Source organism: Egretta garzetta, unplaced genomic scaffold, assembly GCF_000687185.1.
Source record: "Egretta garzetta isolate BGI_Z169 unplaced genomic scaffold, ASM68718v1 scaffold41, whole genome shotgun sequence".
NCBI lineage: Eukaryota > Metazoa > Chordata > Aves > Pelecaniformes > Ardeidae > Egretta > Egretta garzetta.
In genome coordinates, this window is record NW_009258755.1 from 3063816 (window position 1) to 3090786 (window position 26971).

General features: G+C 44.1%; 1 protein-coding gene across 6 annotated transcripts in view; it reads left to right on the plus strand.

The window, feature by feature from the left end:
* Window positions 1-26971, plus strand: part of EPHA5 (EPH receptor A5) — a 183313-nt gene that overhangs the window by 17418 nt on the left and 138924 nt on the right. For all 6 annotated transcript variants that reach the window (XM_035888876.1, XM_035888877.1, XM_009649209.2 and 3 more), the window contains one exon: window positions 8608-9271. In XM_035888876.1, coding sequence (XP_035744769.1) covers window positions 8608-9271 — 664 coding nt within the window. Of the gene's footprint in view, window positions 1-8607; window positions 9272-26971 lie in introns of those variants that run through there.

Genomic DNA, 26971 nt, shown 5'->3' on the forward strand with positions numbered 1-26971 from the left:
AAAAAAAAAGAAAGAAAAAAAAAAAGAAATTGTGGGGGAGGAGGTGGGGTTTGCAAATAACACATTGCTTTGTTCTGGGCAGGGGTCAGAGCAGTCTCTGATTAGGTATGCTGGAGAGCGGCTGATGCTCCTTTTCATTTCAGTTGCGCTAACCTCCAGCTGGGTTCTCCTATTTGGATTCTGGTCCTGACATCTTTCATTGATCATGCAAATGATCAAAGTCTGAGCAAAACTTCTGTCCCACTTACATTTTTTTTCCATTGCATCTTGGTGTGCAGCACTGAAAAGTCTAGGTGACTTTGTCATGATGTTTTTTCATTTTTCAACAGCTTGAATTGTGCAGGTCTCTAAACAGATATTTCATCATAAGCATGTACTGCAAATAATTATGGGTTTAATTGCTCTTTCTTACAGGCTTGCTTGGGTGGGACTTGGTTTAGCAAATTGCTGCAAGTGTTTTGAGATGCTATCTCAGCTTTACAGAAATCTGCATTGTTTCTAGTCTTGCCTAGTGCAGAGCAATCCAGGAATTGCCGAAACTTTTGCATTATGTTACAGCAAGGGAGTTTTACTGAGAAGTCTCCTGCACAGCCTGCTGCAGAAATAGAAGGTGCGGCGGCAAACTTTGCATGCAAATATAAAAGACTATTGAAGAATTGTTCAAGTAGCAAATTCAAATGTTTAAACAACAGGAGCTGACGATTATGAAGTTCGTGTAACTTTAAGTGACTTCTGATATGTCTTCACAGCTAGCACTTCTTGAGAGGAGCGGTCATGCTTAGCCTCACAGTTTCAGCATGTGTCTTTCCTGTTCTGTGTTTTCCCTCAACTCTCAGCAGTGTGTGACTGTGCGAGAACCTTACTTGGCATTCCTTAGTGGAGGAAGAGGATTTCTAGCAGTCCTGATTGTGCACAGGATTTTGAAAGCTTGACCTGGGTGGAATTAAAAAGACCCAAACCACTGTAATATACAGAAGTATCGACCCAGATGCTTAAATTCTCACTTCTAAAAATTCAATTCTTCTTAAAGCTGATTGCTGCTGATGAGTTGTCCTGAGTATTGGAGTGTGCAGTTTGCGGAAATGGAGTTGGGATGGAGCATGATGGTGCTGTGAGCATTGACCCAACTCACTTCCAGCGTAGTTCTGTTTTATAGGGGAGAAGAAACATTAATCATTCCCCCATCTTCGCTAATCCCTCTCCCGCCCTCTGTCACAGTGCAAAGCAGTACATAAAACCTTGGCATTGAGTGAAATTGAGCCTTGTTAAATCTTGATGCAGTGATGAGTAGCCTTTAACACGGAGTAAGGCTCTCTTTCTCCTCTTAACACCTTTCCTGCCCGTGTGTTGGAAGAGGTTGCTCAGAAGCATGTGTCTGGCTGTTCCTTTAACATTGCTGCAGTGAGAACTTGCTCTTTAATTTATTTTTTTTTTGTGGGGTGGGGGAGGCGGTAGTGGAAGTGACTTTTAAAGACTGTTTTCTGCTAGGCAAGTATCATGTGTGGGATAGCAGGGAATATGTGAGTGTTTGGTTAATACAGAGATGGAGAAAAAGTTCACTAGGCAGATGTGGCATGTCTCAAAGATTCCTTAAACTTCCAGTTCATACCTCTTTGCAGTTTACTTCCTCTGCTTATGTTTTAGTTTATGAAAAATGATCCTTAGCTTCTGGCTGGGAAATCTCCTGTAATGAGTGAGGAACCTCACATTTACTTCAGGTAATTAAGTTCAGGATATTCTGAGGCTGTGTGTTAACTGGACTGTGCAGCGTAGTGGCCAAAGTGGCATTATAAGAAACAGCAGAAAACTGCAATCCAGTAGTAAGATGAGAAGTGTAGCCCAAAAGTTGTGGTATTCTTATTTGGTTTTTTTTATTTTCCTAGTTGGACAAATTGGGGGGAATGTGCCAAACCACCAGAAAATGTTAAGTTCCTTCTTTGGAAACTGAGCTTTTTAAATTAATTTCATTAGACCAGATTTCTGCCTGAGTAGGGAGGTTAATCAGATCCTCTCTATCCTCTGCGTCTGTTATCCATTATGGCTTTTGCTTGACTAGTAACTGCTGTCAGTAGGAATATGTGTCTGTATGTATAAATGTCTCTGTTGTAAAATTGCCATCCAAATGAGGCTTCAGCCTTGGGTGGGGGGAGTATCAGATGTTTGGAAATGGTAAGATCCCGGGTGGTTACAACTGCTTCTGGTATTTAAAGCTTTTAATAAATACTGGGCTGAATATTGTTTGTATTGAACTCACTGCAGTTTCCTTTTGATACTGGCTCATGCCCTTGAAATGAGCTTAAAATGAGAGCTGGGCAAAGCCATTTTGCCTTCTATTCTGGAGGTGGCATGTAGCAGGCACCATTTATCCTGTAGATGTTGAGCTGCTTGCTATGTCTCTGCTTTGCTCCTGGCACTGCTCCTCCATCTCCAAGAGCAGACTTGCAAACTTGCACCACTGTGTCATGTTACTGCGTTTTTCTTCTGCTTGAGTGGTTTGGATGATTGTCCCTTGCTGTGGGAGGGGACAGGCCAGGCTTCCCCAGTGCTCCGTCAGGTGCTGGTGAACTCTGCCACGATCAGTAGGTCATATAGGTTATACCTCTTGCCAATGTCAGCGTTCAAAACAGAACTGTTTTGCTCCTGCCAGTCCTGAGTTCACCGTCACTTTAGAGGGGGCTACAAATAAGGTGACTTTTGGGTACTTTCTATTTTATGTTCTTGTTCTTTGAGCAAGCAAACCCTTTTTTCTTTTAATGAAGACTGAAACACCCCCAGCAAAAGCAAACATTTTCCTTTAATCATATGGCTCCAGAGCTGAAAATCTGAGCAATACCATGCATTGCATCATTGATAAAACTGGCAATATGGGTGGGAGGCTTTGAAGTAGCTGAATTTTTGGACTGGTATGTCTGTAAGTGGTATTTTGCAACAGGCAAGATGGTGACACAGTCAGCCTTATTTTACAGCTAGCACAGCCCTGCAAAACCTTCTGCAGTGCAGAAAAAAAGATGTGTAGTGCTGTGGCTGGCTTTCACTAGAGATTTAGCCTTACGTGACCTCACTGAAGTCACTGAAACTGCACAGAGGAGAGCCTGCTTCTGATTTGCTTTAACTTTGTAATACGATAGCAGGTGGAAAGCTGGCAGGCAGCTAAAAAGAAAAAACCCAAGTTTTGGGGGTTTTGTGGTGAGAGGAGAGCAGCAAAGGGAGGGAAGGAGCAGGTTTCGAGATAAAGTTGAGTAGCAGGAGGGAATGTGTGAGCTGAGCTGGAGGGTATTGATTGGCAGCCAGGTCTTAACATCAGATGCATAAAAGGAAATCGAAGAGACTGCCCAAATATTACCAGGATGAAAGGCAGTTCAGCACACTGCTGAACGCCGGGCTGATCTGCCCTTCTGCAAGGGGGGCAGGTCTCCCCTTTTAACTTGGCATAGGGATTGCATAATCCTACACCTCACTCTCCTCTGTACCAGCATGTACTCATGCTGGGTTTGACAGCAGGATTTTGGGGTAAAACGACCTTCCTCTATCTGTGGAAGCATGCGGAGTATCTCAGATGCTTCCACACATTCAAAGCCTGGGATCTGAGATCTGTGCCAGGCTTGCCTTTCTCCAAAAGAAAAAAAGGTGAAAATGCATAAATCCTTTTCCAATTTTACATCTTTGTGCCAGCAGATATCTGAATTAACATGCATGTGTTGCAGAGCTCCACGTGGTGGGGTGGAAAATGAAATGGGAGAGTGTCACCGAAATGGGGAAGAATGAACCTCGTAACACCAATGTAGTGTTAGAAGGCAGGCATTCTTTATTCACGGCGCCGGATGCACGGGGGATCGCTCCACCTAACGTGCATCCCATCAAGCGGCAACTTGTCCGTTTATATGTAGCAAAGTATTACATATGTATGAAGTTTTCCGATATATCCATACATATGCATAACCTGTCTCCGCTTTGTATTAAAATTAGCTTCAGGAGGTCATTTCCATAAGTCCCTCCCCACTGCGCCTGCTCAGTGCCTCCTGGTGGTGGTTGTTCGGGGGGTCATGGGGATGAAGGCCGATGGCTCCTCTTCGTCACCGCTAGTAACCCTTGTTCTTGCGCAAACTCAGTTGCTCCTTGGCTCTTGCTCAAACCACAGGGTGGGTGTAGACCAGCTCTTGAGGTAAACACCTGGTTCTTATCAAAAACTGTCCTTCGTAAGGAGCCACAAATCTTTCTGCATCAATTAGTTCTCATTCCTTCTAGTCTGGCAACCTTGGCAAACCGTTATTATCCTTTTGTTTCATCCCCTCCCGATTCTTCCCGTCCTTGAATAGGGTTCTAAATTCACTAAGTAACAATACTATAGACTTTAAGAGAGAAAAAAACATCCAGGCTAGACACTACTGACTTTAGCAAAGCAACCGCAAACTAGACGATACTAACTTTAGCAAAGCCACAGCGAGCAAGCTAGACAATAAGGCCTAAATTTTATGCATGTAAGTGGTTTTACATCTGGGGTCTTTTGGACCCTTAAGGTATCAAGAGGATGAGCTTCTTGTACCAGGGAGCCTGTGAAATAGGTAGTGGGAATAGAGGCAGAGGGAGGGTGTGCTGCTGGGAAGGTTCCAGCTGAGTCTTAGGAACCCCTTTGCTTAAGTGCTCTCAAGCTCCCTTTCTCCCTTACAACTCCTAAGATTTTGCGAAATGCCTAATTTCTTTTTCAGCAGTGCTAGGATGTGTGGAATTAGGAGAGAGGCTTGAAATTTCCACACCACCTTTAGTGGCTGCTAAAGGGAGGCAGTGAGTTACTGAAGACCAGTAACAAAAATTCTCCTTGGGGGAAAAAAACTCCACCCAAACCTCCAAAACCAAATAAACAAAAGCTGTGAAATTTTCATCCCTGCTGTCAGTGTTTGTTTTTGGGGCAGCAGCCTTTCACTGTGCTGTGGTAGCAAATTGCAGTCCTGGAATCCTGGAGATTAGAAACAAGCCTGAGTAGCAGGCAGCTGGTGAATGTGTTTTAAAATTGTCTGTTTAACCCAAGGCTGCTCCCCTGAATGCTTTTTTAGCTCTTGTATTTTTAGTTAGATGTGTGATATCTTTGGCCTTTCCATAGGCAGACAGCCTGCATGAATTGCATGTTTCCTATTGATGGAGCTGAGTGCAGTCTCGAGCTTCTGTTAACTCGCCAGCAGTAGTGTACTGGAAATTTCTGTTTCAGAAATAGGTCTTCTATAAATGATTTAACATCAGGCCATTGAAATACATTTGTGTTTTCCTTCTTAGGGCTATTAAAGATGTAGAGAAAACATTTAGCACCAAATTAATGGTTGCATTTTTGTTTTAATCCTGCAGATGGGGTTGATTTATGTCTCAATGTGCTGCAGAGAGAAATTAGAATATTACACAATTTTTCAGTTGTACTTAATTTTTTTCATGCCAATATTTTTGGCTAGATGCTGTCTCTTTAATGTGGCGAGTTTTCTTTTTCATTAACTGTAAGGCGCTGCATTTCATCCCCTAGTTTGTATTCCTTTGTTGGTTGGAATACTTGTCTGAGGCCCATAGTGACTGGGAAGCTGGGACCAGGCAGAAGGTGCAGGGGCTCTTGCCCCCATCCCCTTCTCACAGAGGGGTGTAAAAGCAGAAGGGCGGCAGGCTGCGTGCAGTCTCTGGAGGGAGGCAGACCTCGCTGAAGAGAAAGAAGTGGTGCGCTCCTACATGCAGAGAGGAGACAAGATGATGGGATTAAATGACAGAGCAGAGTTTTTGCACAATAGTGGCTGATCTGATAAAATCTGGTTGGCTTTCCCTTGGGGATTGTACAGAGATAAGCAGCCTTAGCTCATTAGCAATCGGAGAGCAAGAGGAAAGGGAGGTGCTTTAGGTTTGATGGCAGGTGGTGATGGCAGGACTTGCTCTGATCCCGGGTGCGGACCTGGAAATGCACCACATCCTGAAGCCTGAGATGTTAGGTCATGGGCCACTTCGTGCAGCTGAGATTAGGCTCTAGCTCAGTTGATGTATTTATGCTTGGACCTTGCTCCTTGCAGTGTTTAGTGCTTGCAGTCAGTGAAAGCAACCATTAGAATTACTGGATTTAGTTTTTGAACGAATGAGCTTTCTTATACTTGCTCCCACTAACACAACTCCTAGAGCAGCAGTGGAAATGAGCTTCATTTTGCAACTCTGGAGAGCGTGATGGTTGGGTCTTGGAAAATTGATCTGGCAAGTACTGAAAAAGAGAAGTGATGTTTTTCCATATGCCTTCAAGTTAGGTCACTAATGATATTCTGCCGCATCACAGTCACTGCAAATGTCAGTTCTCTGAAAGAAGTACACATTAGATGCTCCCTAAATGGTGTATGGAGTTACACTATGTACCTTGTGGCCATCCATACACATCCTCACTTGCTAAAACTGGTCTGAGCAATTTCCAGCCCTCAAATGCTTTTCACCACCTCCTGCTGGAGGTTAACACCTCTCAGTATCTGCTGGTTGATGTGTGTAATTGTTCAAGAGATCCTCTGACCTTTAGCCAGAAAAAGCAGAGGTTTAAAGTCATTAAGGTCTTTTCTGGGTTATATTGGGATGTGCTTACCTGTCCCCTGGGGTTCATTCGGCAGGGACCTCTGCCTGGGTCAGGAGGAGTGGAAGGATGCCCTCCCTTTTCATCAAATGGAGAATTGCCATTATGATAAACATAAGACTATGCATTTATATAGTGTCATGTTAAATGAATCCACTTGGAAGCATACATGTACAGAATATTTAGCACTTAAATTAACCACAGTAGTTGAAGAATGGTGCTTTTCTGCTTTTTAATTTTGTGTATCTAAATCCACCCTATATACTAGAACGTAGAGAAGCTAGCTGCAGGTTTGTGCTAACTTGCATACTTTTCCTATGTGTTTTCTCAATGGCTCTACTCTTTGTTAACTGCATCTCCTCAAAGTTAGGCATGAATCCTGCGCAGATCTGCCTAGCTTTCACTGCAGGCATATCCCCAGCTAACTCCATGGCCCTACCAGGAAGGGTGAAGTGACAAGTACATGTTAACCATGGTAGGTCACAGCCTGTTTAAGCCCAGGGACATAAAAAGGGTTTAGAAGTGAAGATACTCCTTAACACGACAAAAACGTCCTCAGGTTAGGTTCCTCACTCAGAAGACTGGTGATACATGTGAACTCTGTGCATCGCGGAGTGCCTGTCTTGCTGAAATGGCGTAAGTCCCTGCTTCCACATCCCAGGTCAGGGAGGAGAGGAAATGCTTTTCTGCTGGAGGTATTTATAACTCATTTCGGACTACAGCATCAGGTTATGTTTTCATGCCACTTGTTGTGGCCATTTTAATTTAAAATTTAAGAACAGCATTTTGCTTAAAAAACCCTTCATCATTATGTTGACTCTGAGGGTATTCCCTGTCAGCTCTGCAGTAAGGGTGTCTGGGTTGAGAAGGCTCTCAACTCTCATCTCAGTCCACATTTCCAATGAAAAAAAAATTGGCCTTTGGCCTTAGAAGATATGCAGCTTGGAATATAGCTATTACCTTGTACTGGAGCACCTTTAAATTATGCTCTCTGTGTTTGCTTTGTGCTGTGTCTGCAGCTGTGACTGGATGTGGGCAACAATGCTGAGTAGAGATGGAAGAGGCTTTGGGAATTAAACCCTTGCAGATGAGCAGGTCAAAAGTAGAAGGGAACAAAACTGGAACCATGACTGGTTCTTCAGAGTTCTTTGATGTACTTACATGGGCTAATCTAATTTCTTAATGTGACACTGCAGTTGCCAAAAGCAGAGAGGAAACATTAATGTTGTAGCTCTATTGTAGGCACTGTTGTGGTGCTACTGACTGTGGTGTGCTGGATCAGGAAAAAGCATTTCTTCTAAATGATGCACTTCAGAGTGTGGCCAAAATAAAATGAAAAAGCAGTTGCTACTATTCTCACAAACAGCTGTGAGAAGTTATCTGGAGCTCTGCTTAAAAACCTGTGTAGCACACAAACAGCTCAAGGTTTCCAGATCCTTGTAACCTTTACTGGAAGTAATCTTCTCTTTGCATGAGCAGGAACCCCTCTGACTAGCACGCTTGGGGAGAGCAAAGGCCCATTTATTTCATGTACCACTGCTGATTTTCTGGCAGGCTGTTTGGTGGAGGAGAACAGCTTGGAGAAATGTGGTCATCCTCATTGCATTGGGCAGTGATTTGAGGATGTGGTAGAAAGGAGCCTGGGGGAGCAGGGACAGACGGACTGTAAATAGCTTGTTTTCCTCTGTGTGGATGCATTGGAAAAGGCCAACTCATGGCCCCATCTGCTTCTATTTTGTTCCCTAACAAAGTACTAGTGGAGAAACCCAGCAGTATGTTTTCCCACTTCTGAAATGTCTGAAACAAAGGTTTTAACTAGAATCCTTTTATATTTCTAAAGGACATTTTATCTGGCTTTATCAGGAATGTAGCAAGCCTCCATTATGGAAAACTTTGCCGTTTAAAACTGCCCCCCCCCGCCTCCCCCAACAAGCCCTCCTGAACCTCTGAAGCCCAAGGTGCTCTTAGATGGGAAAGCTAAGATTTTGCGGGAGCTGTAACTTCTTAAAAAAGTAATACTTTTCCTTTTTATACAGTGGGAAGAAATTGGTGAGGTGGATGAAAACTATGCTCCGATACACACATACCAAGTATGCAAGGTAATGGAACAGAATCAGAACAACTGGCTTCTGACCAGCTGGATCTCTAATGAAGGGGCATCCCGCATCTTCATTGAGCTCAAATTCACCCTGAGGGACTGTAACAGCCTTCCAGGAGGACTTGGGACTTGCAAAGAGACTTTTAACATGTATTACTTCGAATCAGATGATGAGGATGGGAGGAACATCAAAGAAAACCAGTACATCAAGATTGATACCATTGCTGCTGATGAGAGTTTCACAGAGTTAGACCTCGGCGACAGAGTTATGAAGCTAAACACAGAAGTGAGAGATGTCGGGCCCCTAACAAAAAAGGGCTTTTACCTTGCTTTCCAGGATGTGGGTGCCTGCATTGCCCTGGTCTCTGTGCGTGTGTACTACAAGAAATGCCCATCAGTGATCCGCAACCTGGCCCGCTTTCCTGACACCATCACAGGAGCGGATTCCTCGCAGCTGCTGGAGGTGTCGGGCGTCTGTGTCAACCACTCGGTGACCGACGAGGCGCCGAAGATGCACTGCAGTGCTGAGGGGGAGTGGCTGGTGCCCATCGGGAAGTGCTTGTGCAAGGCAGGGTACGAGGAGAAGAACAACACCTGCCAAGGTAAGGGTCTGCAGGGAGGGTGCTGTGCTGAGGCTGCCGAGGTGATGTGCGGTCTTGGCTTTCCTCTCTTCCATGTCCTTCATGCCTGGTTGAGTTGACATGGGTGGGTCAGGTTCTTACTTCCACTGAGGTCCTTTGAAGGACCATGACAGCATGAAGAGAGAGGTCTTGGGTGGATGTAGTGGGACTTGACACCTGTGTACGGGTCCTTCAGGTGCTTACAGGGCTGTGGGGAAGGAGAACCCAGCATGCCACTATTACCTTTGGAGCAGAGCACTGTACTGTTGGGTCCGTGAAGTGATTGCAATCTTACCTACTTAAAGCTTTACGTTATTTTTTCTCAATATTGAAGCTTCCTGATGAATTTTAGAAGCTTGGTTTCTTTTCTGGACTGTACCAGGAGTTAATCTCCCTATGCAAGATGTGTTTTGGTTTTATATGTTTTTCTCTTTATCACTCTGTGGGGGGGAGTGGGAATTTGATGTGGTATGAATTGAATGATTTTCCTCTCTGGTAAATAGTTCAATACAAAGCTGCTTGGCTGTTCAGAGTTAAACCTAAAGCCCCACTGATAAAAATGCTTCCATATGTGCTGAAGTTTTCACACAAGTAGCTGGCTGAGGTTCCTTAGTTGCTGGTCAGCATAGGTCTCCTGAATTATCAGGGGCCTTGTGCAAGAGATCTAGGGTATCAGAAGCTCAAGACCTAAAAAAGAATACTTTTGAAGAAGTGCAACATAGTCTTAAGAGTGTATAATCTCATTTTATGGTTTGCTGTATTATGTGCTTGTTTATAAAATTGCCCTTCTGTTGTAAATACGTAATGGGTAGTTTAAAACCTCTTTGGACATAAGAGAAGGGGAAAGAAAAAAGGTTTCAGTGCAGTTTGCTTTTTGCAAAATTATGAGATGTTGGTCATCAGTCCCATCTTGATTGCTTTGTACTTGCGGCCACTTAGTAATAGATAACCTGTGGGGAAGGCAGAGGGATTCTGCTCCAACTGAAGTCGGTGTTGCGTTTCTTCTTCACCTCACTCCAGACACTTTATTGGTGTTTGCAGTGCTGGTGCAAAGGATAGAACACTGCATATCCAAAGCAAACTGTGGCCTTGACCCTTTAGTCCTTGGTCACACACTGTGCCCCTGAAGATTATGTAGTTCAGGTCTCTTCAAGGGTTGACTTGGGGAGAAATTGTAGTTATGTTTGTTTTTGAAGAAACCTCTAGTAAACAGCATGTGGAGCATGCTTTTTGACCAGGATAGTCTCCATTTTCTGCAGATGTAGTCAATACAGCAAAATCTGATTGGTTTTGCTTTTCCTGTGCCAGTAAAGATACTTCTGTTTAGGGGGGAAGAAGAGTTGGACTTGATGTTTGATATAGCCCAAGCTGAAGAAATATAGACTGGCACAGATGAGGGATGTGGGTCAGATAGTTCAGCAAGGATCTGCTTCATTATAGCTAAAAATACCATGTCCCAAAATAATGTGTACTGGTTGAGTGCTATGGCTAGACACTGACTTCAGTTATCTGTAAGAATTTTCGGAGGAAAGGGGTACATCCATTAGTCACCTCTCAAATCCTGCCCTCTCGTGCTGTGTGAGCATGCTGCATGAGCAGCATGGGATATCTAAAAGCACTCTTAAAGATCTCAAAAACAAACAAAACCCAAAACACCAAAAAACCCAAACCAAAAAACTGGACTGGTTTAAACTAGAAACCTGGGAGTATCATTGAAGAGCCTAGTGTGCCTGTAGAGTGTCTGGATCTCTGGTAGTGCTGAGCACAATCTGATGACCTTAGTGATTTGAGGCTCTGCCTTCCATTTTGGGGTGTGCGTTGGTTTTTAAATTTATTTTTCTTGGTCAATTGAGAGGACAGTGTCTGGCCCCGCAATTTGACTGTGTTGGGTAGGGCTGTTGTCGTAGTTTGGAAGTGTAAAGATGCTTTGTGGCAATGTACCCTTGCCCTTCTGTTGTAAGGCATACCCACATAAGCTACTCTTGTACTTCACCTACAGCCTGCACCCTCAGCAGGAGTTTATCACTTTAATTGCTCTAGAGCTGTTAAAGCCCATAATGCTCATCTGTAGGAAAGCCCTAAATTCCATCACCAAATCAATGGGACATTGGGCTCTGAGTGCCTACGGCAAAGTCTGTTTGAGGGCCCCATTTGGATGTCCTGCGTTTAACTCGGGTCATCGTGCCAAGCGTTTCCTGCTGGTTGGCTCAGAGATGCTCAGTTGATAGGAGACATTCAGCCTTAGGCCATTCAGGAGGTCTGCGTTCAGCATGTATGGAGTTCATGCTGATATCCTGTGTGAGTAAAATGCTTTCTGGTTTGGGTACTGTTATATTCACAAGGATGAGATTTTTTTCTAGGACAGTAAAGTTAAACTTTGTAGCCCATAAGCAGAATAAGTAATATGAAGAAAGGTTCTATGTGCTTGTAGATGCATGGGGAGTGGTTTTTGGTGGTGTGTTTTTTCCCCCCCCCCCAGCCTGACTGGTGTTTAGGAAAAACACTCCATGCTCCTGGCTCACACACTCTGCAGAGTAGCTTTGACAAACACCTAAATAACTTCTGACCTTTGGTTTGTAAATCACTTAGGTGCATGTTGCAAGCAGTCTCCCTGCTTGCTTTTGCTTAGGCATAAGCAGGTTATTAGTGACCATGGTTTGGGAAACATTTTCAACCCAGAAGAGCCTGGCTTTGTTTATTAAAATTTCTCCTGCAAAGATGACATTTTCCAAGCTCTAGTGTCGTGTCTGGACAGAGCAGACTACACTCTTTTATTAGAGGTGATGTAAATACCAGTCACCCTCACAAACATATGGGAACTATTGAAATCCCTTCTGCCTACAAATCATTAATTGGCAACGATGTTCTGAATTCATCATCTTGTCAGCAGGGTTCCTGTTTGAAGAAGGCACTGGCAGTAACAGCTGAGCAATTTCTCTCGCTGGGGACACTGAGGTTGTAAATATGACATGGTCTAATCTCCTTATATAATGTACTCACTCTCTCAATTAATATAGGCAACTAGATAGTAGTTACTGTGAAGAACCCAAATCACTTGGATTTTTACACCTGCTTTGGCAACATGGCCCATTTATCAGCAGCTGCTGTGGGACAGCTAGAGGTAAATTGTGCCTGTTTTGGGACATGTTTATAAAGGACCAGTGTTAAGGTTCATTATTCACAAGAATAAATTCCTGTACTAGTTAATAAGAGAAATGAAAGCAGTTGCTCTGTGAATTTCTGCGCTGGTTTCCAGAGTGGTGATTTGGTGCCACCAGAGGACCAACGGTTATTGGCTTTGCCTCGGTTCAGCCAGTGCTGTCTGAATGGGTCCTTGAGGAAATGTTCCTGAGCATTTTCACTAGCTGGAAGATGCCCCATTTCAAGTCTGTTTGGCTAATTTCAAGCCTTCTAATGGTGGTCTCCTCCTCAACCAAAGTTGAGGGACAGATCCTAAAATGCTGTAAAACTTGATGTAGTGCCACTGAAGTCTTCGTTTTTACCCATTTAGGGGTTTGGCCAAACAGTTTCTTATCTGCCCCAGTCCATGCTTTCCTTCTTCCTGCACCAGCATAGGTGAGTGTTTATTGTAACTTCAATTTTAGTTGCTTACTGTATACAGCAGGGCTCACCATTGGGGTTTACTTAGGACATGAATAAAGCCACTGTGAAAAGGGCACCTTCTGGCACTTCTCTTTGCATTCATCCTCACCTTCAGCCCTGTGTTCTTGGTGAGAAGCAAGAAGTGCTTATTTTTATGTCTTTAAAGGCTCTGGAGCCCACGCTACTGGAATGAGGGCATGTTGACACATTAATCTATGAGACCCAAATACACTTATAGTGGTAAAGTCCTGCTCGTGACTGGGGGGCTGCAGAGTGGTAACTGTGGATGCAATTAATTTGCAGAGCCTGGTATTTTTTCCTCTGCTTCTAGAGCTGAATCACAAATTAATTAGATATTTGAGTGAAAAAAAAAGAGAAAAAAAACTGCACCAAATGAGTGCCAAGCTGAAAAGGTGAGTAATGAGTTCAGGAGGTCGTGAGGTTCTCCTTCCCAAGAATTGGTGCGTGCTGCTACTTGAGACATCAAAAGGAGTACAGCTGGTTTTAGCCAGCTACAGGGTATGGACAAGATTACAAATGTTAGAGGTGGACAAACTAATGGAGGAAAACTCGGTGAAATCTTTCTTCACTCTTGCCATCTTCCGAGGAAGGACTTTGAAACAGAGGGCTGGAGGGAGGATGGGTTAAGTATGGTTTTCTGGTTTTAGAAAGTAATTGCTGCCAGAAGAAATACTTGGATATTTTTCTTGTAACACGCCTCTAGAATGTTCAAGCTCTTCTGCTGTCTTAAATATTGATGTTTGTTTGATTATTCTTCCCTTAATCAACTTGGAACATACCTCAGTGCATTTACAAAACAATATTTATTTTTGCTGATTGTTCATTACTTGTGTTGCGATTCAGCTGAGCTCTTGCCAAGAGAAATGAGAATTTCTTACAGAAAACAAAGGCTGCAGAAGAACCCTGTGTTCGCAGGTCTTTTATTCTGGATATAATTAAAACTAATTGCCCCAGGTAGCTGACTTACGTAGACCAGAAGTTTACCTGCCGAATCAGTTCTCGGGTGATTTTGTTGCTGTCTGATTGGGGGTGAAGCAGAGTTACTCATCGTCCTCTGAGAGCGGTGCAATCAGTGCTGAAGATGTGAAGGCACTCTCCCAGAGTGGTGATTGCCCCCCTGTTGATCAGCTACTGGAAGCGTATTCGGAGGCAATTGGTTTTTTGCAGCTGTGCAGGAGCGGGCAGGCAGAGTTAGTGACCCTTGGCTGGTGGGTAGCAGAAGGCAGAGTCTGTGGAGGGCTGGGAGGCAACTGGGGCTTGCAAAGGCGGTGATGGCAGAGCCACGCGTGATGTCTTGCCGTGTTTCTGTGTCTGCACAGCAGCTATCCCAGAGGCCTGACTTGTGAATAAAACATGTAGCTGATACCACAACAAAAAACCCTGTATATTTAACAAATTCACTGTGTGTGGTTTCCTCAGGTGACGTAGTGCTGCAGCTCAGCTGTTGCCTGCCCTGTCCCCTTATTTCTAGGAAATGGAAACGTGCTGCTGCACAGGTAGCCTTATTTTGGAGCTTGGGCTTTTGCTCTGAAGCAGCCAGTGTTTCTGGTTTTGCATCTGATGTAGGTGCAGGAGGGGGGCAACTTTTTTTCGACCCTTCCACAACTTGCTTGTCTGCCCCTCCACCTTAGGTCAGCTGAATTCTCTCCAAACTCCTTGTTATGGATGCTAGGAAGACAGCGTACTGCTAAATCCTGCCTGTCTTGTGGGAGACTTCCCAGCTGGGACTTAGGTGAATAAGGCAAATGTGCTTTTACCCTTGTGGTGGAGTGGAAAGCAAGCAAAGTGCAGGGATAAAAAAAAAAAATAAAAATCTCTTTTTAATTGTTCTACTGGGAGTTGATTACATGGCAAGAAAAACATTGATGGAAATATTCAGTATATGGAGAATACTGAATCTGGAAATACAGTTGCCCCTCCAGGGAGTTCTTTGCCCATCATTCATACTTCTTGTGCATTTTTCTGATTAAAACCAAATTGGCTGGGAGTATAGCATGGTAGGTGTTTATATAATTATGAGCTGAAGTGCCTAGTTAATTTTAATTAGGCACAAAACCAACCAGTGTCAGAATAGCTGAATTTTTGGCCACACAGTGTGTATTATCTTTTCAAATGTAAAGAAAATCACTTGAATGGTACATTTCAGCAAAAGGCAGTTGTCACTGGAGGGGGAATGGGTTTTATTCTGTGGAGAGGTGCGTGCATGTATATATTTAGGTGTTTTGTTCTGCAGCTGAAATAATTGATGCAAGCAGGGAAATGTTTTCCACGGATCAAAACTGTGTTGCAACAGGATTGATTAAATATTACTCTCTTCTTTGTTTTATTTTGTGTGTGTATTTGCCTTCATTATAGGAGGCCTAGTATCTGTGTATGTGCAATACACCATGCTTTGCTAATGAGTTATAACCTTCTGCACTACCTTGTATGCTCGTAACCCTGATGACTGAAGATCTTTCCTCATCCATGCAGCAGTGCTTCTAGGCCATTACTTTGACCAACTTAACCTTACTGTTCTTTGCAGTGTGGCTGCTCTGCAGTCACCTTCCAGAAGGACAGTTAAGCAGTACTTTATTCCCCCCACAAAGTATAGATTGAGCAGTGCAAATAAAACAAGGTTCAGAATTGGCTTGGAAAGCGTAAACTGTGAAGGTCATGTTTGCTGCTTAGCCATAAGATCTTTTGGGGCAGACCTTAGGATATGCTTTTTAATCTGGTCCCAGATAACTAACTGATACTTACTTGAATACTGACTTTGGTTTTAGCCTTCTTGAATATAGGGTATGCATTGGTAGCTTAGGGAATTTCTCGAATTGTGGGATGGGAGAGGTGTTACAGGAGGAAAGGAGTGTTAGCTGTGGTGCTGTTGGCTTCCTTTGATTGCCACCTTCGACTTTGAATTGCTTGGAAACAGCTTGCTTATTAATTGTGGTTTTTAGAAACAATTAAGGGCTCTGGAGAAATAGTAAGGATGAAGTACATGAATGCTAGTTGGCAATGCAGTAAATGTAATTGCCTTGATTTAAGATATGGCTGTCCCCAGCTGCCCCTCTGTCCCATTGCTGGAAGCTGCTGCTGGCTCTGCAGAACTGGATAGTCTGCCTGAGAGCTGATGTGACCCATGGAGGGCTTGTCTCCATGCCCTGGCCTGGGGGCAAATAAGAGGTGGGTACTATCCCTGAATGGTGATCTTTAGCAAAAGGGTGGCTGCAGCTACTCAAACTGCCAAGGGTCTGCCAGAGCTCACTTGTCAGAACCATCATTCAACCTAATTTATATGGGGTATTAAAATGAAGTTGTACTATTGTGGCTTTTTCATAATTTGGGTTTTCAGTTTTGTATTTCTCATTTAGAAACATTTGGCAATAGCTAATGATGTGATGACATTTCAATAATAAGCTTATCTCTCTGCATGCTTTACATCTTGACCATTTTAACTTGCTTTGGGTTAACATCGGGGTTGAAATCCAGGCTCAGCAGAAGGAGGCTACAGTTGTGCCTTGTATGAACAGATTGGCAGCTTGCTACTTATTTAATTTCTTTAGCTGGGTAAACTTGTATCCTGGATAAGGTAAGTGTTCAGTAGACCGCAATAAGAGTGAAGAGGCTGCAACACAGATGTCTGCAGAAATAGGTGAATCTGCTCGTTATGTAAACAGAGATGCATATGAATTTTGCTCATTTTCTGTCACCAAAGTAGTTGATCTAGTATGGACATGATAGTATCCACCACCAACATACGGTTAAGGTTGTACTGAGCATGGTAGTGATGTGCTTCCATTTTTTTATTTCCCTCAGGATGGCTATGAGGTTGTTAATACTGGAATGAACTCGAAGAGCAAGGCTAGGTGTTTATATAAACCCCAAACTGCATACCCAAAGCAAATTAAAGAAAAAACAAGAGAGAGAATGTAGGCTTGTGGATGTCCCTTATTACTTTTATATACCTGTCTTATCTTTATAAATGTATGACCTTGAAAAAATAGCTGAAGTTTGAAGAATTGGGATTTAAGGTGACAGCTTTCTTCTCACTGTAAGTGATAGTCAATCAAGTTAAGGCCAAGGAAATTCCTCCTCCCCCTCCCCTCTGCCCCGAAAATCCAAGCTCTAAGAGCTGCAGCTCAGTGGCATTATCAGGACAAACCCACTGGTTGGGGAGTAAAACAAGGCTGTCCCTGTGTGCATGCCTCCCTGCACCACCTGAGGTTACCTTTCTGGAAGCAAGAGGTGGGTGTGAGAGGGTATGCATCAGCAGAGCATCCCCACCTGCCTCTTCAGCCTGGCGACCTCGCACAGCCCACTGTGGTGGTGATGGAGGTGGGCTTGGCTCCCGTGGCAGGTCTGCCTGGCCAGCATGGCACAAGGAGGCAGCACCAGCTTGGGATGTGACCCATTCTTGCAGCGAAACTTGGTGGTGTATCCTGAGTCAAGTCCTCGTGGCTTGTGAGTGGTTTTGCTGGCGCTTCAGAAGTGACTGTTTCAGTGTGAGGAAAGAAATGGTTAATACAGGCAATTAAAAACAGTTCCAGATCATATCAAAGGGCTTCTCTCTGTTGGATCTTGAAGGATCTACTTTATGAAGGAGGTCAGAGTCAATATTCCCCATTTAACAAATGACAGCCTTGGGCCAGAGGCTGAGTTGTTCAGTGCCACCCAGAGGCTAGAGCCTGAACCAGGGCTCTGGGTGTCAGTGCTGTGCTTGATCCCATGTGCTCTTTTTATGGTCTTAGACTAACCTAAAACCCTTGTAAGATCATTCATCTCCAGGTGGATTCATTGGGAAGTAACAACAAATTTACCATTCCTCTAGAGCTGGAATTTGAACAGAAGTTGTCTTTGCAAAAGACTTGCTTTTGTACCTCAATTAGATGCTTTCCTTCAAAAAAACGTTTGGCCTGGGGGTGCATTTTCTGAACAGGACTTTCACGTCCACTGGAGCCTCTGCCTAGCGTGGAAGCTGTGCCGAGGAGTCCATCCCTGCCTGAAGGTGCCTTTCGCTGCCAGAGCCTCAGCATTACTGAGTACCAGACCCTCTGTGCATAGACAAAAAAGCATCCTCTGCCCCAGCAGACTCTCCAGTCCCTCTGCATGTGTGTGACCAGCATTACTTGAATAAAGCGAGCTTGCCTAGGGAGCCAACATAATCTTTATTGAACTCTGGAGTTGCAGTTACTATCCACTGAGTGAAATGACTGCCTCCTTGCATGGTCATAAGGGTTGCTCTGCTATGGTACCAATTCCCCGAGTAATGCGTTAGAGGTCTTACACTGGGTCGGACAGTCTGTCATCCCATTGCAGCGGTGACAGGGGTCACAGCGTTGCCTTCAAAAGCTGCCTGGAAAGGAAGCTTTTTAATTACTGCATAGCCAAAGGAAAAGCTGCTCCCTACGAGCATGGGGAATGTGCTAATTTCATATTCGGTGGAAGCAGCCCATGGGTTGCAGCTTCCCAGCTCCCAGCTGCTTTGCAGATAGCCTGCAACCCAGGCAGCGACAGAGCCAGGACCATGGAATTCATGACTGCCGGGGCTCTGTGCAGGTTCAAGAAGCGCCAGTGATGATGGGATATTGGGACAGGAGACAGCATTTTATTTGTATAAATCCAGGGCAAATGGACATGTTAATTACTGGAAGAAATCCACAGCAGGGAGGAGAGGGTTCAGGATGATGGGGAGGTGCCGTGGTTAATTGCCAAGGTCCAGGGATGCCCTGTGACCCTGTGCTGGTGGGATTTCCTGCATTGCAATGGTTGACTGGCAGCAGATGATTATCTCTCCAGGAAGAAACCTCTAGAGCAAAGTGTCTGCAGAGGGAATTTGAGGTAAAATGGCTAAAGGGTCACAGAGCACTGTGGCAAAAACAGTCAGGGGACCCTCTAGTATCAAGATGTTGCTCAGGGCTTTTGCATGTGGGTGTGCTGGTAGGGGTGGGCGTCCAGATGATGGGATTTCACTCTTTCTGTCCTGCCTGATTTTGGGGCTGCTTTTTGCCTGAGCGCTTGATGCTCTTGCAGTGCCAGAGAGCAGGTGATCGGCGAGAGACTCATCCTAGAAGTGAGATGCATGGAAATGGCTACAAACCTCTGCAGAAAAAGGCAGGTGTCTGTCTTGCAAGATACTCTTTTCCCCTCTGCGTACCCGAAGTCCTCAGTCAGGCTCAAATAAAAGCTTTTCTCCCCTTCCTGTGCACAAGGCTGGCCTGTATTATTTATTTATTTGTAAAGCCTTTTTTTTTAAAAAAAAGCTTTTACATTATTCTTCTTTGCTCTCACAGTTCAAGCATGATTTAATATGTCAAAACTAGTTTGCTTAGCTGGCCTTGATTGTCTTGCATACTTCCACTAAAACAGGGCGCTCATCCTTCCAGGCATGCTGCTGCCCAGACAAATGAAGTGTCACGGCAGCTAGGACCTGCTCTTCTGGTGTGACAGCAGTAGCATCCTCCGACAAAGCCAGCAGCGGGGAATTTAGATGGGGGTAATGCCTACAGACGCAGCTTGGGTCAGAGCAGTGCAGGCCCACACAGGCAGATGCAGAGACAAGCTTATGCTCAAGAGCCATAATCAATCATTCATGTGCAAAGGCATTTCGATCCAGATTGAGAGTCTAGCTAGTACCAGAGAGAGAGAAGCTGTCCTGTTGGTGCCTGCGCTGGCAAGCCTGGCAGAAATAGCACTAGGAGCCCTTGCTAGAGGGTAGTGCTGCCAGACTAATACATCTGGGTGCAGGTTTCCTGGCAGAGCTGAGTTGCAGTGTGATCCTGTGCTTTCTGTAGTCAGTGGGGATTTTATCATTGATTTTGGTGGGAGGGAGATGATAATACTTTGTAATATATTCTTAACAACTAAATGATTTCCTGGCCTAGATCTTACATTAAGTGTTGCACTGATTGCCAGCAAAGCACAGCCTATAGGATAGAAATTAGGTTCATAATTTGATGTAACGCAGATCAGACCTATTTCTCAGCAAGTGGTCTGATCCTGATCTCCTCCAAACCTCCCAAATATCAGAGAGTTTCTGGCTCTTTGTGGTTGTCTCTTTCTCATCTCATGCAGGGGGACACAGGCTTAAGTTCATCTGTGTGTTTCTGCAGTGTGCTCCATTGAAAAGAGTAGGGAAGAAGTTTTGAGTCACTCCTCACTCTTACTACCATTTCAAATGGCATGTCAGCCCTTCAAGCCTGCTTACAGGACTTGATGCATCGTAGGAAGCCTTCCCTAAGCTGTTGCTGTGGTGCTGTGTGCTCAACTGACACTTGCTCTGCGCTTGGCATCCTCATCGTTGATGTCTTTGGGCTCTTGCCTCCTGGATGGTAACGCAACACTCAGCAGTCAGGTCAGACATCTCCTGGTGTTTTTTTTGCTGGTGTGCTATGTGGGGTTTCACTCTCTGGTGTGTGGGATGGCTGCCAGCTGGAAATCTGGTGCCTGGGGACAAGTGAAATGATTGTATGAGTCTGTTATTGACTGAGCTCTGAGCGTGGCTAATGGCATTGACAAAAGCTGTGTCATCCTGATGGTGAAGGTGGCGAGTCAGGCACTGGCTCTGAAATGTAGCACATTGAGTGTGCTGGTAGATGGGGGTGCAGTGCCCCCTGCCAGCCCCTGCCCTTCCAAAATATTTTAGGGTACTGTTTGGTTTGGTGGCCTCCCAGAAATTCCCAAGGCAGAAGAGTGCTTGGAGAAAGCCAAAAATTCTGCTTTTTCTTGTGGTGCTCCCCCGCCCCCCCCGCCCAAGATAAGACTATGCTGGATCAGACCTTGGTATACAAAGCAGTCGGCCATTGTTACCTGAAAACTTGATCCCATGACTGTGTAAACTTAGTTGAACATACGCTCTTACAAAAGGTGCTTATCAAGATGCCTGTGCACGATGCCTTCTGTGTCTTCCATCATGCCTGTACGTACAAGCAGTTTGCCACACTTTGTGCGAGCAGCGCGCATCGCTAAGAGCACAGTGCTTCTAATGTAGCATGTGCGTTTACTCTAATAACGTGTAACTTTGGGCTAACACGAAAATGAGTATTTTACAAGAAAAGCAAGACCAGCCCAAACTAGTCAGTGTTTTCAGGTGGAGGCATTTGCTTTTAGGTTGGAGGCATAAAAGCATTAGCTTCAAGTCCCAGTATTTGTTTTTAGCAAGCCGGTTGTAAGCATTTTGCCACTCTGATGGGGGAGAAACCGAGGCTATGCAACAGCCGTGCTGCAGTTATGTCCATAGGATGTCTGAGTCTGCAGAGGTGGTGTGGGATTTAGTTGGAGGCACGCTGTCGCTGCCTGCGTGCTGCTGGCAGATGGGTGAGGGCCTGAGGAAAGCTAAGCTAGACCACTGCTGGTTGTGGAGTCCCCTTCTGTGTTTTGTGTTGTGTGTGTGCAGGCAAACAGCATGGGCTGTGAATACAGAGAAACAAAAATACTCTTTCTGAAAGTTTATTGAGCAAAGACTTCTGGTTTAACAAATTCAGATTTTACATGTTCCAAAGACTGATTTCCAGATGCCATTGGGAAAAGTGTCGGGCCACATTCAAATTAGCCTTATTGTTCCATAATATCTTACTGGAGTACAAGGTTAATTAGTACCATAGGCAATATGCATTATTCATCACAGCAATCAGGCTTTTCTTCTGTTGGGCTGTTGTACACTGCAAATGGTTTCACTTCCAAAAACAAATCCTTGATATATTATTTTCATATTTAATCCTGCCAAATCATATTTGTGATATCTAAATTATGTGGGCACTTTGATGCTGAAGGAGAACATTCAGGTGTCAAAAGGTCTGTAATTTTAATGTTTAACTCCTGGCTTGCTTGGGCATAGACCTCCAGGACCATGGGAGATAAAAGATGATTTTATTAATGGCCATGTTCAACCTGACCCAAACTGGGGGATAGCACTAGTGATGTCTGTGGTGCTGTGTTTTACATCGGTAGTGTCTTCAGTGCTAATTATCCGCAGTGTCTCATTGCAGGCGTGAAGTGCTGTAGTTGCGTTACTGCTACGGCACTGTGGCTGCTTGGAAGATCCCAGCACAGATCTCGAGCATCTCTGTTCCCGCCCCGAGGGTTGCGGCTGGGGAAGGCTCTTTCTAGCGGGGCTCCTTCAAGCACAAGGGCTAAATGTGAGGTGCCCTTGGCTACCTCCCAGTGCCAGGGTCCCCACCCTGCGCCAGAGCCCCACGTGGGCTGCAGCTGCGAGCAGGGGAGATGCTGTCTCACTGGTTTGCACAAGGTCTCATGAGCGGTGGCTTTCGCCTGCAAAGCCTGTTTTGTGGTGCATAGGGTTTGGCCTTTCTCTGCTCAAGAAACCAGCACTGCCTCATCCTCAGCTGGTAATGAGTCCACTAGAGAAGAATCCCATAGGAGGAGGAGTCACACAGCGCTGTGATTCATCTGATCTTTCCTTTCCCTAAAGGCAAGGCCCTTTCACCCCCGAGATCCTGCTGCCTTCCTTGTCCAGCGTTCAGGAGGCTGACTCACTATCATGTCCTGAGATCACGGTGCTGCAGGTGCCTATAGCTTCCAGAACAACACTTGGAAAACATGGTGAGCTGCAGTGATCCCTCTCTGCCACTGTGTCGTCTTAAAGAATAATACTAATCTGAAAGATCTTTGGGAGGGATCTTTGGGACGCCTTTCACTGCTGCTTTCTACCTCTGACATTTTGCCCTGGCTGCCTTCTGGAGGATTTTTACAGCTTTCTGTCGGCTGTACACGCATGTATTAAGTGTGCAGATAGGTATTAGGAGGGAAGACTGAGACACAAGTGCTGGGTGACTTGCTAAAGATCCCACAAACCAATTTTGATGGAGTCGGGAGGCTGAGGCTTCCTGCTTCTGCCATCCTTGCTTCAAGATCATTAGCAGTTCCTCTGATCTCTCTTGCTCTTCTGAAAAGGATTTAGGCATGCACTTGCTTTCTAATATAAGATGGTGAGCCTCCTTGCACAGCTGGGCATGCCTTGCGAAATGATGCTGTGCTGTCAGGGCCCGGGAGAGTAACTTGTGCTGACATGGCTGGAGGATAAATACGACAGAATTTTACCTTAAATAGCCTGCGGCAACAAATCCGCTGCACCACACCAGCCTTGCTGAAGTGATGGCGAGGAATGCTCGAGATTCCTTTGTGTTCAAATTGGCAAGTAAGTATTTTCCGGCAGCCCTGACTCACTTCCCTTCTGCCCCTCTTGTTTTGTATGTGCATTGTTTTCCCCTCCCGAGTTTCCCTTTAGGAGGAACAGAGCACTCTGCTTAGGCGGCTGCTTTGCTGCTTGGCTTCTCCTGGCTGGATCAGAGAGGAATTCCAAGGGCACATTTTTTGCAGTCTAATGCAGAACACAATGTTGGTTTTGTGTCAGATAATAGAAGATGAACACATGCTTTGAAAGCGAGTACCCTGGTGTGTCCGGGGCTTTCTGGGGCAGTTTGGAAGCAGCTTCTCAGCAAGAACAGGCGGGTGGATAAATGCCCAAATTACACTTGTCTATCAAACTACTGGGCAAATGTCTCTGGCCCTTGATTTAGGTGCTGTTGTGATATAAACAAATGAGCAGTCACAGGAACGGAAAGAGGTGATGATGAGTATTATCCTTTTCCCCTGATCATCACCCACTGCTTTGAAACAAGTAGCTGAGATGCCTTTCAGGAGACCTCTGCTCTTGCATGAAACTGCATTTGTAGAGTAATTTGGATTGCTTCGGGTTAAAACAGAAGGATATACACAATGTTTGCTTAAAAGTTGATTATAGGCAGCAGAATAATAAGTAAATTGTACCTAAAATATAATTATGTAAATTACCAGAAGTGGAATGGCTTTGTCAGCTTAGTCTTTAAGAGTCTCATCAATAACTTATGAGCGTCAGTAAATGTGCAGTGCTCATATGCTACTTTGCACACTTACAACATAAAGGCAAGGGAATTTAATTTTTTTAAGCAGTGGGGACAAAAAAATATTCACAGCAATCAGTGGTGTGTAAATTTAGCGTTGTGTTGTAGATCAGTGTGGTTGAAAGTATTAATGAGAGAAAATCTACTGGGAATGCTGCGTCCATAGATCTCTGAAATAGCTCGTGGGGGCAGAGACTAGACTGTGTGGCTGATAAATAATAGAAGAGCTTTGCTCCCTCCCCTCCCTTTTCTTAGGTTTAAATGACATGAAGCACTACTTGGAAAAAGTAGTGTGGCATTCAGTCTGTACCAGAATATAACAAAAGCCATCGTTGTTCCAGAGAAGAGTTATATTTCTGTTATGTTTTGATTTTTTTTTTTTTTTTAAGTAGTTGGTCTATAGGTCTGTTGAGTCTGAAGGGGAGAAAAAACTATTAATCGCCCCAACAGGCTGGCATCGTGAGTGGGGAAAGAGCCATGAAATCGGAAGGTACGCAAAAGGGGAAAGAAAGCCCATCATCTTTGCCTTGGCCACATGAATATAACCTGCAACTTGAGAATTTGTCTCTTTCAGATGGGCTTAAAAATACAAAGAGCACATATACCTGATGGCCCTGGGGAGGAGGTGGTCTGTCCCACCAAGCAGCTGCTCGGGACAGAGCTGAGCTTGGGGCTTGGCACACCAGGCAAGCTGCTTGACGTGACATTTGGCAGGCATCGTGGGGACTCTGTAGTGTCTTTTCCTGGTACTTTTATCCCATAAATGTTTTATGTCTACGTATTAAAGAAGGATGTGGTGCTGGCACTAGGTGGGACTGACCTGTGATTTCCTGAAAATGGCCCCATAAACTCAGGTTTGGCCTCTTTTTTCAGTGCTAGATTTTGGACTCTGCTTCGGACTTTTTGTCATAGTGGCAGCAGGAGATTAAGGTCTCCTAGATGCTTTAAAAATCACCGTGTTTCAAAATGTTTTGAATCTTCATTTCTTGGAGGAAAAGAATCAGATTCTACTTCAAATAGCTTGTTTATGTTTTGTAAAAGGCAATAAAGGAAACGTATGATTTCCTGGGCTTTAAAACAGCAACAACATAATGTTAGTAGCGCTAACATGTGGCTAACATGGCCTTTCCAAAGCCATGGGAGTTTTGCAATTGATGTTGAAGAAAAAAGGGCTGAGCAGTCAGTTTGTTATGCTGCTTGTATTTGCCTTTTTGGGGTGGAATTCCAGGGCTTTTGTCACAGGATCAAATATCTGTTGTACACAGGTGATGTCATTATCCTTATTTTGGTGATGAGAAAGCAAAGAAATTGCCAAAATCATGTATCATTCAGTGGAAAATCAGGCTTCCCCATCTTGTACTCTGCTTGCTAAACCACATCCATGCAGATGCAGCGACTGCTACTTCTCATTAGTAAGTGTAGGCGTGCGTCTACTGTGTTTTAGCTGATCTTAAATGACGCGCTGTCCTGGCAGTAGTTAGTGATGTGATTTGTAGTTTATAGTTGAGGGGTTTTTTCTTCCTTATACCTAGGCCAGGATTTCAGCTGTAGCTCAGTCAAACACTTTATTACTTTCTGTATTGCATGTTCTCACAGTCTACAGGATATTCACAACTAGTCTGGGAAAGCTAGAGACAGGAGAAAGTCATCGATGTAGGTGTATTTAATTTCTAATGTCTTAAGCTATGGGGGAAATAGGAGATATTTAACATGTTACAGAAATTCCACTGCAAAGCACATGGTATGACAAAGCTCTCTGTATGTTGCTTTCTAGAAAAGGATGGATTAAATATTTTGTTCTGTGCTGACTTACTAAAAAAGGGTGATTTGCAGCTTTTTCTTTTTTGCTGAAGCTCCAGATTCTAAATATGCATTCCAATGTTTGCTTTAAAATAGCATGCCACCATGGATGGTGTTTCCACATATTTAATTATCTCTTGAAAAGAGAGAGAAAGTGGATCAGCGCCTCTCAAAGCAATATGCCTCTGTTTTGAATCCTGTGGCAACAGGACAAGACCTCTTCCTCTCAAGTAAAAGTGAAAACAAAAGCTCTTACTATCTTCTTGCAAAACCGGCAATCTACTGTTCAGAGGAAACCCCTCAGCTTCTGCAGCCAAAAGATTGGCAAGCCAAAACATACAAGTGCAAACTTTCTAGTAAATGATGATCAACTAGTGTGTAGAAATGAAGCCTTCAGTGAGCTTTCAGTCCCTTCAGTTGAGCTGTTCTATAATGTAATGCTATCAGGATATTTCATTGCACATAGAAAGGCAAGGGAATAATAAAATATATGTGCTAGAATTCCTGTGTGCGGGTGAGTTCCTTGAATTTATCAAGCTTGCTGGTGTGCCTCCAGAAATTTTCCCCAAAATGATGACTAGTTCTTTAATTACACTTAGATAGATCTGTGTTGTTGGTGGTGTTTGAAACTACAGATTGAATTTAGTAATGTAAGTGCCATTAATCTGGTGAAATAAAAATGCCGAGTTTTTTAATAAGGTCTCAATTTAATGTTTTTAAATGCTCTGAAGAGATTTAATGCTAAACCAGCTGATATAAATCTGCTTGGCTCCTCTGTAATTGTCTCTCTCAAGCATGTACCTCTCTTCAAGGGAACTTGGCTCACACTAATTTCAAAGCTGTTTACTGCCTGCATGAATTTGATGGACTCTCACTTTTATTGTTAAAAGTTGTTAACATCAGAGGTGACCAAGAAACTGAAGTTGCAGAGTCTATATAGAGTATTAACTGTCCTGTATTTTTGTAGAGTACCAGAAAAGCCCGAGTCTTTCTGTTATGCTCTAGATGCCTAGAGCCTGTCCGAAAGAGTTTGCGGGTTTGACTCTTATTGTCTTTTTTTAAGCCTTACAGATGAGTTCTTGGCCCCTGTTTTGGGGGACTTGTCTGTGTAACAGCCTGTGCCTTGCTTTTTGATCTCGTAAATGGAGGTGTATCCGTGCCACTACTTGATCTTGCTGGTTGCAAGTCTTTGGGAGATGGAGCTTTGTAGCTGCATCAGCCTGGCACATTGAGGTTTCACGCAGTGCTAAATGGAGTAGAAATATGCTGTTGTTTTCATGATTACATTTGTTTATTCCTAAATAAGCTCCAGTCTCTTTTCCTGTGGCATTTTATTTTCCTTTTTTTTTTTTTTTTTTTTTCCAAATTACTTTTACAA